General features: G+C 39.6%; 2 protein-coding genes across 2 annotated transcripts; both read left to right on the top strand.

Moving 5' to 3' along the window:
• Positions 1-858: 858 nt before the first annotated feature.
• Positions 859-10225, top strand: rtf1 (RTF1 homolog, Paf1/RNA polymerase II complex component). Its single transcript, XM_079572974.1, has 18 exons — positions 859-1071; positions 2621-2731; positions 2994-3144; positions 3873-4074; positions 4481-4598; positions 4714-4825; positions 4908-5049; positions 6593-6770; positions 6868-6950; positions 7103-7190; positions 7270-7377; positions 7476-7553; positions 7643-7764; positions 8244-8301; positions 8383-8460; positions 8549-8650; positions 9056-9173; positions 9324-10225. The coding sequence occupies exons 1-18, from the start codon at positions 988-990 to the stop codon at positions 9428-9430; spliced, it is 2040 nt and encodes a 679-aa protein (XP_079429100.1). The 5' UTR covers positions 859-987; the 3' UTR covers positions 9431-10225.
• Positions 10226-10523: 298 nt separating this feature from the next.
• golga5 (golgin A5) lies at positions 10524-15031 on the top strand. Its single transcript, XM_079574064.1, has 13 exons — positions 10524-10679; positions 11190-11786; positions 12121-12315; positions 12388-12607; positions 12692-12815; positions 12886-13089; positions 13178-13348; positions 13428-13556; positions 13625-13723; positions 13810-14029; positions 14295-14394; positions 14508-14571; positions 14653-15031. Exons 2-13 carry the CDS (start codon positions 11198-11200, stop codon positions 14731-14733), a joined length of 2196 nt encoding a protein of 731 aa, XP_079430190.1. The 5' UTR covers positions 10524-10679; positions 11190-11197; the 3' UTR covers positions 14734-15031.
• The last annotated feature ends 789 nt before the right edge of the window (positions 15032-15820 follow it).

Genomic DNA, 15820 nt, shown 5'->3' with positions numbered 1-15820 from the left:
AGGGCGGGGAGAAACACTGCGCATGCGCGTATCAGAGGAGTCTCTCAGCAACCTTCAGTCAGCAAAGGGGGGGATTCTACATCTATACATCTATAAATGTTATTGATGTTACGTGTTATTCAGTGGTATATTATTAACACCTCATCCTCTGTTGTAGGCAATTTGTGAAATGGTGATAGGAGTATTATTTTCCTGGTTCTCCATGTCCAATTTCCCTTTGTCCTTTGTTTATTTTCTGTGCTAGTTGTTTTCTTTCTTCTTTTCTTTTTTTTTTTTTTTTTTTTTTACAGAGAAACACTCCAAGTACAATTACCCTCTGAAACAACTTCCAATACATTATACAACTTATAAACAATCAATGACTTTGATCCAGACCAAATAATGGAAAAGTTATACACAGTGATTATTAATTAGGATCAACTAAGGAACTGATTTCCCCCTTTGGTTTGTTTTTATCCCTGAACTCCAGTAGTGGCAGAGTCAGCTATCCTCTCTACACATAAGATACCCCTTTATACTATTTAATTGTATACCTACTTCCTGTCTAGTTTTGCACTCCCTGAGTGTTTCTTGAGAGCTTAAGTAACGAGTGAATGTCTCCATTGTGAGATCAATAAAAGCATACCTCGTCTTGTATTTATTAAGATGTTTGAGATGTAAGGAGATTTTAAAAATGATGACACAATTTGATGATCTCTTGATGGAGCTAAATGACCTGATGTAAAATGTTATAATAATATCACATATAATGTCAATATATTATTATATGAAGGACTTTGGGTTAATTAAACAATAGATGGCAGCATTCACTTAATTTTTTAGCTATTAATGTGCAAATCAAGGCTAGAAGAAGAGGGGGAAAACGGCAGGTCGAGCGCGCATGCTCAGTAGCGCCTTTGTGTAGCCGCTGCAGAGGCTGATGCTAACAGCTAGCCTCAAACATTAGACGACACTGGGGTAGCTAGCAGTTTAGCCTGTCAGCTAATCATGGTGAACGTAAAGAAGCGGAAAGGTCGGGTCGTGATTGACTCTGACTCCGAGGATAGTGCTAGTGATGATAATTTAGATCAGGTAGGTCGGCGTTTTCTTTATTTTCGTCTTTATCCGATCCGTTTTTAAGTTGTCAACACTGTGTTCCGATGCTAACGCGTGCTAACTATTTGGCCTCATTTCGTTAAGCGCTTCTAAGTTGCATTGTATTGAGTCGGCACTTCAAATTGGCGTGGGATACAGCGTTATGCCAGTTTGCAGTTTAGTTTCTTTGGCGTTTGCGAATGTAACCCCCGCGTTCAGCGAAACGCAGTTGTGCTAATGCTAAGGTTACAGACTCCGTACGCGCAAGAACCACACAGAGTATTATGTTGCTGCGAAAATGTCGCGCCATTGCAGCCTCTCTGTTTACTATGGCGTGAAACAGCGTCTTATGCAGCTGTTATGGAGTCTAGTGCTCCGTAATTACTCAGATTTCGTGCATGTTTTGACACAGTAAACGGGAGCGGAGGCAGAGTGCGTCTTGATTTAGGGACCTTATCTCCACAGTGACGTCATGGGTGCGGAGATGAGGTCTATTTCTGATGTTGTTGACAAAACATGCCACGGCAGATTTACACACACAGTCCCTTGTACTATTACTCCTGGATACAGGTTAATGGGAAATCCATGTGTAGAATGGCAACGTATAACGAATTGCATTGATTTCTCAGTAATGTGTAAATGGCAGTACTTCCTATTTCCTATTAAAACGTCAACACAGTCTCACTTTAAAAACTATATGAAGCCAGTCAAAACAATGCTGCTGCAAACATGGTGAAAAAAAATGGTAATGTCGTTAATTAGACAATGTGCTGCTATATTATGAGATATTTTCATGCATTACACAGTAGAGACGGCCCTTAAAATGAGCTCTCTTGACCCTGAGTGTCTGAGAACTTCATTCTATATAAGAATAGACTGCACAAACATGCAAAGACCACATTTTTTCTCACACTGGGAAGGCTGTGTAGCATAGTGGTTTTCCTATAGCAGCAGAAATTGCATATAATTAACTGTGGGGAAAAATAAAATATGCTGTTTTGTGGACGTGCTCCACCTGATTTTAAGTTATTTGTACAACAGTAATAAGGCCACAAATCAATTATGTAAATAAGAAAAACCTGCATAAACAAAAAATGGACAAATGTCACTGCTGCTGCTCCACCTTTGCACGTGAGCAAGTAAATGAATAAATAAGCCTCATAAAGTCTGTCTGCAGATTCCTTATATTCATGTTACAAACATTTGCATGTTGTCTTGGTTCAACACATTTAGTACGCATAGTGTGTACAGAGTCATATTACAGGTTCTTTGCTGCTTCTATACATTGAAGAGTCCCCTTTTTCATTGTTTTTGTGCCTTTTCTTGGATATGTGTTTTCATGGTTGTGTTTTTTTTTGTCTGCATTACATTCTTGCTCATTTTCAGTTAAAATCCATAATACTCACACAGTAAAATAAAGTATCCTTTAAATATTAAGTCACTCAAAACTTTACTCTGTACTTTCACACTAAGGTGTCACCTCGATGTCTGTGGACTTTTTTGTTTGTATTGATTGGTAAACCTGTCTTTGTTTTGTTTCCCTCAGGAGCTACTGTCTTTGGCCAAAAGGAAGAGGGTGGACTCCGGAGAGCAGGACGAGCCAGTTAGCAAACCTGCCGCGTCTACAGACTCAGAGACATCAGACAGTGACGATGAGGTAAGACAACTAAATGCTCCAGAAGGCCAGCGATTTTACACAGAAATCCTCACATTTTACAGGCTCAAGTTATAGTACAATACAGTGGCCCAATTAGATGTTATGTGTAGAGTAGACCAAATGTGTGCAAATGTTATGTAACATGCGCTTAATGAGTACATAATGTAAGATGATTTCAAGTAATATTTTTCATCTGGACGTCAGATGTGTGTTTGAAAAAAAACATTTTGTGGACATATTTCAATAACTTGTTGTTTTCCAGTGGACAGTGGGTGGCACAAAAGGTAAAAAGAAAGTCAAACCGGGAAAAGGGTCTGAAAAGAAGACTGCTTCCAAGAAGAAAGTTCACAAAACCACAGCATCCGGCAGCTCAGATGGAGACAGTTCAGCTGAAAGCTCAGCGCCAGAAGAAGGTACAGTATTTTTTTTTCTTATATATTACACTCAAACATGAAGAAATGGAGAAAAATGCAAACAGGGCATCTTGACATCTTTGTGAAATTATGTAGTGAATCACAGACTTCAGTGAAAGCAAGTGGAATGCTTTCACTGAAGAGGAAAGCTTGTATAGAACAGCTAAGCGTAAATGCTTGCATACATCTTAAAACCTTATGGTAATTTATAAAATGTGCAGATTACATGCTGCAGGAGAGTGTGATGTTGTGGGTATTGACTGGGATTAGGTGACGCAGCCTCTCATCCGTTTATCCCGCCTGGTACACGGTGGAGCATCTGAGCCTTTTGTTCAAGTGTCCCGCTTTGCACTCAAACCTCAAGCTCTTCATTTGAGAAATTTACTCACCGCATTCACACACACTAATGATTGTCCTAATTTTACATTAAAGTGCATCAGAATTGCTTCCTAATATAAATGTGTTATTATGGTTTGGCATCTTATTATTGTTTCTATCACTAAATTATTCAGTTCCCAAAGGTGAACCGCTAAACTACCTGTATAAATACTATGGGAGGGCATCAGTCACATGGCTTTTACTTTAAATTTTGAGGATGCTTCCCCATTCTAAAAAGGGAAATCTTCAGTGGTCTAATTGTCTAGTTATGATTTTTTTTTTTATTGCTGTGTGACTCCTATTGTGATGAATCTTTCACCTTTTACACATCATCTCCGCTCTTTTCTTAGGTGAGGTGTCTGACTCCGAGAGCAACAGTTCGTCCTCCAGCTCGGATTCGGACTCCTCGGAGGACGATGTTTTCCGGGACGGTTACGACGACGACCTGATGGGAGATGCGGAGGACAGAGCGAGGCTGGAGCAGATGACGGAGAAGGAGAGGGAGCAGGAGCTGTTCAACCGAATCGAGAAGCGGGAGGTGCTGAAGAGGCGGTGAGTGAAGGAAAACCACGTAGAATATAGATTCTGTGTATATGTTATGCAACAGAAACCAGTAGAATGTTTTATTGAACTTATGTATGTGTTGTTTTTACTGTTTATGATGTATTGTTTTGGGCTTTTTATTGTTAATGGTCTAATTTATTTTTCATCAAATTTGTGATTTTAGGTATTGCTTTTAATATATGTCTGGTGATGTATTGCTTGTTATATTGAAAATCTAAATGTATGTTGCTAAAAATCAAGATGTCTGTAAGTGCCAACTCTTTTATTTAATTTGGTCAAAGTATTTTTTTTTCAGTTTGTCATGTTTGTTAGTAAAAATCTGGCAGAGTTGTAGTTTAAAATGTACGAGTAGATTGACATAGTGTTTACATTTTGTGCAAATGTTTCTGTCCAGGTTTGAGATCAAAAAGAAGCTAAAGACGGCAAAGAAAAAGGAGAAAGAAGAGAAGAAAAAGAAGCAGGAAGAAGAGCAAGAAAAAAGGAAACTATCTCAGGTTCAAGACACGCAAGTGGTATGTCTGAAAACAGTATGAATGTATATAATTAGTGCATGTTATCGTAGAAATAAATAGGCCACGTTTTCGGGAGGTAAGACTGACTCCATGCTGTACTCTGTGGGTTTAATAGGTAATGTCACACAACAAAGAAAGACGATCAAAGCGTGATGAGAAACTTGACAAGAAATCCCAGGCAATGGAGGAGCTGAAGGCTGAACGTGAAAAGAAGAAAAACAAAACGGGTGAGTGACTCAAGCTCTATGTAGTTAAGAGATTCACTTAAAAAACTTTCACTAAATGTTGCATCTTTTTTCGTGCGTGCAGCTGAACTCCTGGCCAAACGCGAGCCTCTAAAAACGAGTGAAGTTTACTCAGACGATGAAGAGGAGGAGGAGGAAGACGACGACGACAAATCCTCCGTGAAAAGTGACCGCTCCTCACGCTCCTCCTCGTTCTCAGATGATGAGTAAGAACTGTATTCCATTATACTTACACAATTCAGACTTTTGAATGAACAATGACGCCCCGAGAAAGAAATAGGGCTAAATACAACATTAAAACCTTGCAGTTGAAAGAAAACTAAAAGTGCATTATAATAAAACACAGAGAGACTGAGCCGGTCTTATCTCTATTGGCAGCTTGTTCTACACACAATGTGGAGTGTGCGATATGTCAGGACCATAGACTGTAGAATAGCAATGGACTAAGTGAAGGTGGCTTCCCTTATAGCATTCAGCGGGGCTAACGTAAGCTCATTCATGCTAGCAGTGGTGCTGTTTTTTGGAGCTGGTTTCTATATTTAGAATAAATAGCAAAAGGAAAAAACAGGATGATGTAGCGTGTGTTCAGACAAAAACGTGGAGGTAAGAATGACCAGCCTGTGTTCAATAATGGCGTAAATCAAAACGTTTTAGTGGAAAGTAGTGTTGACCAAAAAACTCGGCGCTCCGGAGCTTGTATCGCTCTTCCTGAAGCAGATGGCTTTGAAGCACTGCGTCGGAGCCTCTTTCAGTAACACCTGGTCACAAAAACTGCTTCATTCTGTGAGTTGCGTATCGTGTCTTAAAGCAGATCATCGGCTCAGAGCATCTCACTGAGCTGCCTTTAGCGGCGAGGCGCTAAACAACGGAGGTTTTCTCATCCATATAGTGATGTAAATCATTTGTGATAGATAAATAAATGTGGTGTATTTCCCCCATTTCCCATTTATTCATGGCTGTGAGCCAGCCAGAATACATTTGATTTGTTATATATTTTCATTCTTTACAAAGTCCTGCTTTTGAACTGATACAAAAGCAGGCGTGGAGCTGATCAGGCGAGGGAAGCGTAAGGAGTGCCATCTACAGCAAATAGTGCCAAAAATAGCTTTGACTGAATGAAGTAAAAAGATCGCGCATTGATGTCCTGCCTTTGAGCAGCAGAGCCGCAGGTGACTGAGGCCCCGCCTAGTGGAGCTCCGTGAAGCGCAGACCCACGTTACAAAGAAAATTACTCTTATTTATCAGCCTATGATTGATTTGATCTTTCAAACATCAATGTCAGGCTGCAAATAATAAAACTGCCACACGTCTGTTTGAAACTTCTCTTCCACATGATTGTGTTGGTGCTTCAGTTGTGTTTATGAGAAGTCACAATAATAAAGTTTGTCCGCAAGAGGTCAGTGTTCAAACAGAATGAAAGAGCTCAGACACTTTGAAGGTACAACACTTTTACTTTTACTTACAACAACACTAGTGAAAAGTCCAGAGGAGCTAAGAACTTTTGGAGCCAGCTGCCATTTCCTATTGGGCTTCATCAGCTAATATCGGTGCTATATCCATGTTTTTCCCAGTCTACCCAGTCTAAACCAAGAATGAAAATGCTCCTCAGCAGAACTTAATTAGGAGTCATTTAGATACCCGCAGTGAGGTCTGAAACAGGATTCAAGTGGGTTAAAGCAGGATTTCGAATAAATACTATCTACTGCTCTCTTATGGGATATTATGCTTGTTTCTTTGTGTTCCCCACAGGAAAGAGGAGGCTCCCCCAAAGTCGCAGCCCGTCTCACTCCCAGACGAACTCAACAGGGTCCGATTGTCGAGGCATAAACTGGAGCGCTGGTGCCACATGCCGTTCTTCGCTAAAACAGTCACGGGCTGCTTCGTCAGGATAGGCATCGGCAACAGCAGCAGTAAACCAGTCTACAGGGTGAGCTCACAGCACACGCTCTTAAGCATTGTACCAGTAGCTGATGTTTATTGTTTGCCATATTGATGATTAATCGGAAACTTTTGTCGTCCTAAAGGTTGCAGAAATTGTGGATGTAGTAGAAACGGCAAAGGTTTACCAACTCGGGACAACGCGAACAAATAAAGGCCTACAGTTAAGGTGAGTATTAGTTTAACAGCAAAAGATATGAAGTGTGAAATCCCTGTTCATCACATAGGGGCTGCACACCATCTGAAGGCTTTTTTTCCCCTTTTCTAATCTATTCACAAAGAACGTTTCTTCTTATAAATGTTGTTGAATCTGTCTCTCAGGCACGGAGGAGACACGCGAGTGTTCAGACTGGAGTTTGTATCAAATCAGGAATTTACAGATAACGAATTTATGAAGTGGAAAGAGGCGGTAAGTGCTTTTAAATGAGGAGAAATGTGTTTGCTTTGATGTGAACCAGATTGAAATGTATCGTGTTATATTCATTTAGATGATGGCTGCTGGGATGCAAGTACCAACACTCGACGAAATCACCAAAAAAGAGCAGTCAATCAAAGAAGCCCTGAACTATAAGTTTAATGATAAAGACATAGAGGATGTAAGTTTGGACTTGTTTGTTTTCCCGGGTCTAAATCATTAACACTACACTCAGACCATGCAATTCTAACAAACGTCTTTTATTCTTTTCTTTTTCAGATCGTTAAAGAGAAAGACAGATTTAGGAAAGCACCTCCGAATTATGCCATGAAGAAAACGCAGTTACTGAAAGATAAGGTAGAATTGCTGTATAAATTTCTCTATAAATATCGAATGAACTTTTTAGTTGTAGTTCGCATTATTTAATTGTTGTGTTTTGATCCCAGGCCATGGCGGAGGAGAGTGGAGACGGGGATCGAGTGAAAGTGATTCAGGACGAACTGAACGAGCTGGAGGAGCGAGCGGAGGCCCTCGACAGACAACGAACCAAGAACATCTCTGCCATCAGGTCTGTGCTTTACACTAAAAAACGTATTTAGTCGATTTGCTTTTAAGGATGTTGTCACGGTAACGCTTTGATCAGAATCTGAATAGTTTTGTTGCCATTGTTTGGAACAGGTTCACAAACTAGAATTTTTTTCTCAGTACAACCGTGCAGCATAAAACATATAACACAGGATTTAGATAGGAATAAGCTATAAAAACTAGATACAGCATTTGATTTTACAATTTTCAAAACATTAAAACAGATTTTAATGACTGAAACTTAACTTACCCTTGCCCTAAACATTCTTGTTAATTTTACTGCAATTTTTTCTAAAATTGGGGCCTTGATTGTATAACGAAAAAAGAAAGAACAGATTGGAAAGAAACCTTCAGTATTAATATTCCTACTACTATCTTAAAATCCAAAACACACAAAAAATCAGTAAAACATCTAGAATTTCTATATAAAATGTTTAACTAGTTTTTCTTTTCTATGTTTAGCTACATCAATCAGAGAAACAGAAGCTGGAATATCGTTGAATCTGAGAAAGCTCTTGTGGTAAGTTTGCAAAAATGACAAAAACCAGCATCAAGCGATCGGAAAATAAAACGTCTAATTACATTGTTACCTGCATTTCAGGCCGAGGGACAGAACAGCAAAAACCAGCAGATGGACCCCTTCACGAGAAGACAGTGCAAACCCACAATGGTGTCCAATGTAAGAACATTGTAACGTCTTTTGAATCTTCTTTACCAGCTGTATTGTCTCTTCAATTAAAACTGTGTTGTCTGTTTTTCCTGTGCAGGCCAGAGATCCTTCAGTCCACGCAGCTATTCTCGCTCATCTTAATCAAAAATATGGCTCTGGGTCACAGCCGGACGCCACAAACACAGAGAACAACAAACTGGTAAGAATAATGCATGTGCACATTCCCCATCAAAGCAAACTTAAACTATCTCTCTAAAGCTAATTTATGTATTCGCTGAGAAATTTAAATACTATGCTATATTGTGCCTTCACGATATAGCATAGTATTAATATTTAATACGTTTGGAATGTCTTCTTATCTAGATATTTAACTATGTGTCAGTCCAATGCCTTTGTCAATTTAGAGGTGTACAAAATAAACCCAGGAATGGCATTCAAACATGAAAACCTATTCTAATGTATTTCATTTGGATATCACTGCTCACTAGGGGAAAGTAATTTTCTTGTGGAGATTTCAGAAAGGAAATGCGCTTACAAAAAAATAACTTTTGAGGCATTTTGAATGTTGCCTCTTTGCAAAATGGGTCTTCTGTATTTCCCCCAGGGTGAAAAGGGAAACGCGAAAGACAACGATGTTCCCAAACCAAACACAGACCTCTCAGAAGACTTATTCAAAGTTCACGATTTTGACGTTAAAATTGACCTTCAAGTTCCTAACGCAGGTGAGTCCTCAAGGGTGAAGGTGTATTATGTGTGTGTGATGCGTGGAATGATTAAGAGTTTGTTTTAGAGATGACATCAGAAGGAAAAACTGGCTCCACCATGTAGGTTGTTGTTGATGTAATGTTAACGTGTTGTCGCTCTTGTTGCAGAAGCCAAGTCTCTCTCCGTGAGCTCGAACGCTCTACCAGTGAAGGACGGAGCCCCTCGCCGCTCCCTGAACCTGGAGGACTACAAGAAGAGGAGGGGTCTGATCTAACGCAGCTGTCGAGAATGGCAACGCATGTGCAACTGGCTGACTGTGAGCGCGAATGAGACCGTATGAATGGGTGAAATATGAATGTGTGCTGGAGAAAGTGTGCCCGAATGTTTAACTAACACAGAGGAAACTGAACGGCTCCAAGGATCTCTCTCGAAATGATTAGTCCACGTTTGTTGTTATTTTTTTTTTACATTACCGCACAATCTGATGTATCAAGATGTGTTTTTATGTATTCAGCTTCTCCATCATTTTTTAAGGACAGGCATTGTCTTAATTTTGTTTGTGTCCCCTCAAAAAATGTGGACCGAAAAGACACTATCATAGGCTGCTTATTTACAGTATTTTTGACAATATTTACATTGGAGCGATGATGGATAAATCTTCCTTCGCCTCTAAAAATACGTTCCCGCACCCTCATGTTTCATCCCACTTGTATCATTGAAATATTATTTGCAGTGTAAATTTTATGCCAACTCTGAATTAACCATGACGTCGGCTTCTCGCATCAAATGTAAAAAATAATGGACGCGGGGCATAGAGCGACAAGATTTTTTTTTTTTTTTTACTTTTTAAAACTCAAGAAGAACATTACCCACTTTAAGAGGAAACCTTTTCTATGGCTGGTTCGCTTCGTTTCGAGTTTTTCTTTGGTTGGTTGTTAATGGGACAAGTCTCCCGCCCTGAAACTCCAAGAGCAGATTCTATGTGTTAATGTATCTATAGTCAGTTCCTGTATTGATGTGGCATGCCATGTAAATATGCATTTTGGAGTGAGTGCGGAAAAAAATAAAAAGGCACTGTTTCATAAATTGTCTCTCTTTATTTTGAATTTATTTATTTTTTTACAGTCATATGCTTGCAATTAAATTTGAAAAAGGCAAAATAAACTAACTAATGGGGGATTAAAACTGAGAATTTACAGCCAACTTAAATATATTTAATTTATCGGATTTGTTGTTTAAAGGATGAGATGCATACATTGTATATTAAAAAAAGAATGAAACGTTTGTTAAAGAAAATTAAATAGTTGTACATTTTTATACAGGCAATATTGAGGGCGCACTGTTTGGGTCCTCGCAGTCCTTCCTGGTCCACGTATTGAGAGGATCACAAATATCCTATTTTGACAAGCTTTGACAGCTTTGTGCATTGATCTAAATCGTAAATCGTGTTCATTTTCCCAGATAATGCCTCGATGACAACCGGGTGATTTGAGATCGTTTGGGATTTTAATGTCATTTTATCTGTAAGTGAGTGTTTTCCATCAATTAGCCTGTTAGCCAGTTAGCTTTGGCATTTAGCACTTAACACAACCTGCTTTGTTTACTTTGGTTTATTATGACGTTGGCAAAGCGGCTGTCGGTTTTAATAACTGATTATAAATCCTATGTATATGTTTATTAAAAATAAATATTTATACAACCGAGAACGAAGCGTGATCGCGCAGTAACGCAGTATTAGCTTTGCACAAAATAATATGCCTCGCAATGTCATCTTTATAATTGTCTTATCATGTACTGCTTTTGGGCTGATATAGGTTCTATAATTGTAAATGCATTGACTTCAAGAATAAACTGTCATGAGAATAAAAAGCCATTGTAGTTTCATTTGATTCTGAACTACTTACATATTACCTACGAGTTTTTATAAATGGACTAATGTCAAACATCACTGTCATTTTTTGCATATACAGGAATTCTTTTAAATTGTTTCATATAATACAGTATATTTAAACTCCTTTTGTCTCTCTTACTAGGATGCAAAATGTCTTGGTTTGCTGATCTGGCAGGGAAAGCTGAAGACTTTCTCAATAAAGTGGACCAAGGAGCTGCCACTGCTTTGAGCCAGCCGAAGGAATCATCTTCATATGTAGCAGAAACAACTGACAACCCTGAAGTTAATGCAGGACATTATACTTCGACTCCAAATGCTCAGAGCTTCATCTCTGCATCGGCTGGAAATATCAAGAAGTCAAATGCCACCCTTTTGGCTGGAACAGCAAATGTGCCCAGTGCTGCAGGTGGTGGGGCCAGTGCTGCTAAGACCCCATCTGGTTTTGTGAGGCCCAAAAAGAGTGACCAGGACGTGAACGATGACCTGCTTTTTGACTTTCTTAACAGCTCAGATCCCCCAGCAGCTAACAGACGGGATTCAAAGCGTGAAATTGTTAAAGTTACTGTAACAGAAACACTAAGCTCCACTCCTCCCCCATCAGTCACACCCGTCACTGTTCCCTCTGCACCATCTACGCCCCCCTCGACCCGTGGAGTGTCCCGGGCCTCGAGTCTAAGTTCCTTGTCTGCACTGAGTGTCAAAACATCTGAGGAGAGTTCCACCAAAGAGCCAAGTCAAGGTATGGACATGAGCAATGTGACCAAGAGCTTTACAGTCACTAAAATGTCCTTTGTTTTGAGTAAATTTAAGCAGTATGTCATTTTTAGCTTTTATGATGGATATTTACATTATGTGTCCCCGAATTGATAAGATATATTATTACAGTGGTCTGTGTCTATTATTCTTTTAGTTTATGGCATATTTTGCTAAGAAAATAAAGTAATAGCAACCACATTTTTTACTTCGCTTTTGTCATTGATTTTGTTTAGCACCATCATTAAAGTGTCATCATTAATTTCAAAATTGTATTTACTCTGTATTCACAAATGACCGCCTGCTTGTGTCCACTGCAGACACATCTGAAAGTTCTGACTCAGGTTTGGCTCCACTTCAAGATTTCAGTCGCCCAGAGGCTCCTACCACCGAGGAACCTCAGAGTCATGTCATGTCCAGCCTTCGCCTGGAAAATCAGCTCCTGCGAAGTGAGGTGTCCTCACTCAACCAGGAGATGGCCTCAGTCATTCAGAGGGCTAAAAGCCTGCAAGATGGTAAGGCCCACCGAATAAATGGATTCATAAATGTGAAGACTTCTGCAATTGTCTCTCTACTCTCTGCCATAGAACTGAACCAGTCCCGTCTTCGTGCTGACAAATGGAATTCAGAACAGTCGGTGACAGATCGCACTTTACGAGAACTTAGGTCACATGTTGATGACCTCACAGAAGCACTTTCTGCCAAAGATGGGCAACTAGCAGTTTTGAAAATCCGACTTGATGAAGCTGATCAGCTCCTTAAGTCTCGTAGTGCTGCCCTTGAGGAAGCACAGAAAGAACAGTCAAGGTTTTTTATAATTAAGATTTTTTCTCCTTATTATTTATTAACATGATGATTATAAATGAATGTTAACAATTAACCTTTCATTAGAATCATACAAGACCAGTCAGAAGGGAGCAGCATGCACTCACAGGCTCTTGAAACCTTGCAGGAGAGATTGCGAGAGGCTGAGCAGTCTCTCCGAAGGGAACAGGACAGCTATCGGCAGATGCAAGTAAGTATCTCATCAGGTATTTCAAATGTTTTATGAAAAAAAAAATCACAATAATTTTGTTTCACTGTAGAGTGAATGTGCAACTCGACTGTCCAAGCTGGAGACGGAGAGACAGACTCTTGCTGAAACAGTGACCGCATCAGAGCGACGTGCAGTGGAAGAGAAACTCAGGGTTGATGACTCTCAGCAGCTGCTGAAAAGTGCCAAAGCTGCAGCAGAAGCTGCGAAGCAGGAGCTACAGGAGTATAAGCAGAAAGCTGCTCGCATTCTACAGGTGTGGCTTAGAGCAGCTGGCATCTGCAAAGTATTTATTGCATGATGTGTTCGACAAACAATGTTTGACTTTATTTAAATATTGACAGTCCAAAGAGAAGCTCATCAGCAGTCTGAAGGAGGGGTCAGGTCTCGACTCTCTCGATGGTAGTGGAGCCATAGCTCTGGAGCTGGAGGAGCTACGGCATGAAAAAGATTTACAGAGAGAAGAGATACAGAAACAACAAGGGCAAATTCAGACTCTACGAGCTGAAATACAGGTACATTCTCAAAAAAAATCTGAAAAACGTAGGAAAAACATTTTGTGATTGTTTCCTCGGCTCTGTGCTGTTTTCTAAGGACTTAGAAAATCAAGCCATGGCTGAAGCAGAATCTTGGCGGGAGCAGCAGGTGCATTTACAGGAGCAACAGACCACACAAAACAGAGCCAAGCAGGAGCTGGAGGCAGAGATCGAGAGACACAAACAGGTGATTAATGGTGCATGGATTTACTCACAACATTTAAAGTTACAAACAATAAAAGTTTCCATTTACAGGAGGTGCAGTATTTGGAAGAGGAGCAGCATCGATTGAAATCCTCTCTGCAAAGCAGAATCAAAGACAGAGAAGATGAAATTCAAAAACTCAGGAACCAGGTCAGTCTTTTTTTGTATGGCACAAACGTCATGGCAATGTTTTAATATACTACCATCTGTAATTTTGTATAATCGTCCCTTTTCAGCTCACCAACAAGACCATAAGCAGCAGTCAAACTGAGCTGGAGAATCGGCTGCATCAGTTGACAGAGACGCTGATTCAGAAGCAGACGATGCTGGAGGCTTTAGGGACCGAGAAAAGCTCTTTGGTTTTTCAGTTGGAGCGTCTAGAACAGCAGCTGAAGACGGCACAGGGAGGACAGAGCGGGGGACCATCCATCAACATGAGTGCCATGGAGGGGCCAGGTTAGATAAACACCTTTCATACTGTAATTGTGTGAATATGCACTGTATATAGTCTGGTTTTGTTTCTTTATAATCTTTATGCTTTAAGTCTAATTAGCTGTCTGCACATTTGTTAATTATAGGCTGTCATAGCCAGCCTGATATTCCACTGTGGCATTAATAACCTTCTGCCTTGTGATATCTGATTGATTTTGAAAAAAATGAAACACTACACAATATCTTCCTATTGATCATGTACTACTTACTGTATTAATGTATTTGTCAGGAGCCAGACAGAGAAATACACCAGTTCTTTTCAGTGACCAAGACAGTCCCGGGGTTTATGGGAGAGTACGCAAAGCAGCAAGCACTATTGACCGTTTTAGGTAAGATTTTATTTCATTATTTAAACCTTATTATAATTTTGAAACATTGTTACAAATACAGTTGTGATTTCGCTGATGAAAACATACATGATATCTTATTTCTTTCTCCTTAGCATCAGGTTGGGAATATTTCTGAGACGTTATCCTATGGCCAGAGTTTTTGTCATCCTGTACATGGTAAATAGTCATTATTAAAAGTTTTGTTGTTGATTAAATTACCTACAGTATTATGAAATATTTCTAAAATGTCTTTAACAGGCTACCCTGCACCTCTGGGTCATGATCGTTCTTCTCACCTACTCACCGGAAATGCACCATGGTTCACCAGATGGAAGATAGACTAAGGCTAAGGCTGGGTATACAAAATGTTTTTGGACGCTTCATGCTGCAGAAATCTGGACTCTGGGACCGGATCCTCTCTTATTTGCACAGAAAATATATAAGATTAAAATTATACTGTAATTCCATCAACATAAAATCTATGGCTTAAAATGGTATTAAAAGATATCATTATGCAGATATATTTGGGCAGGTGCTTTATGAAAGGGCATAATAAAACGAGACATGATCTCACATGTTTTTTTTGTTTGTTTGTTTTTGTTTTTCATTACCAGCTTCTAGACCTTTGTTTCTCTGAGATTGTTTTTAACATCATGTAAAAAAAAAAAAAAAAAAAAAATGTCTTTTAATAAACTATAGGTAACACAAGGTAAATTATGTCTTTTTGGAGATGTCTGGTTGTCATTCTTTTATAATTATTAAAGATGCATGCAGGTACAAAGGCTGGTACATCTCCGGCTTGCAGGCCAGCAACAAGTTCTCTGTCCATGTCCATGTGATTCTTTCACATCTCAAACTACACAGTATACCTCAAGGTGGTCTTTGGGTGTACTCTCTTCTGCTTGCCCAAGTACAAAGAAATAATCTACAACACCCAAATGGTGTGTGTGCGCTGTGCAGGTCAGATGTATTTAAAAATGTAGCATTCACGCTTCTTGTGAATGCTACATTTTTAAAAAAGAAGATAAAGAGCTTTGTTCTCATAAATTGCTCAGAGAGGAGAAAAAGAAAATAAATTGTTCAGCTATATTGCAGTCCCGCATGACAAATTCAATGGATCACGCACAATAAAGCAAAGCCATAAAGGTTTCTGTAAATCTTAATCTGCATTCAAAGCTTTGCTTGCAATTGCTGGTTGTGATGGCCAGATTTGGCCCTCCACCCCTTTCGCCCCCATGTCAGTAATGCAATGAAACATAGCAATTCTGAACAGCCACTGGGTACAGCCACTGGGTACACCTCTGGCTTGTAGGGCAGCAACAAGGTCTCTTTATCCATGTCCATGTTTTGTTCTTTCACATCTCTCCTTACACTGTAGACCCTACACGTCAAGGTGGCCTTGGAGTGTCTTGTCTTCTGCTTATCT

This window comes from Gobius niger (assembly GCF_951799975.1).
Source record: "Gobius niger genome assembly, chromosome: 16".
NCBI lineage: Eukaryota > Metazoa > Chordata > Actinopteri > Gobiiformes > Gobiidae > Gobius > Gobius niger.
This window is presented reverse-complemented; position numbering and strand designations above follow the sequence as displayed.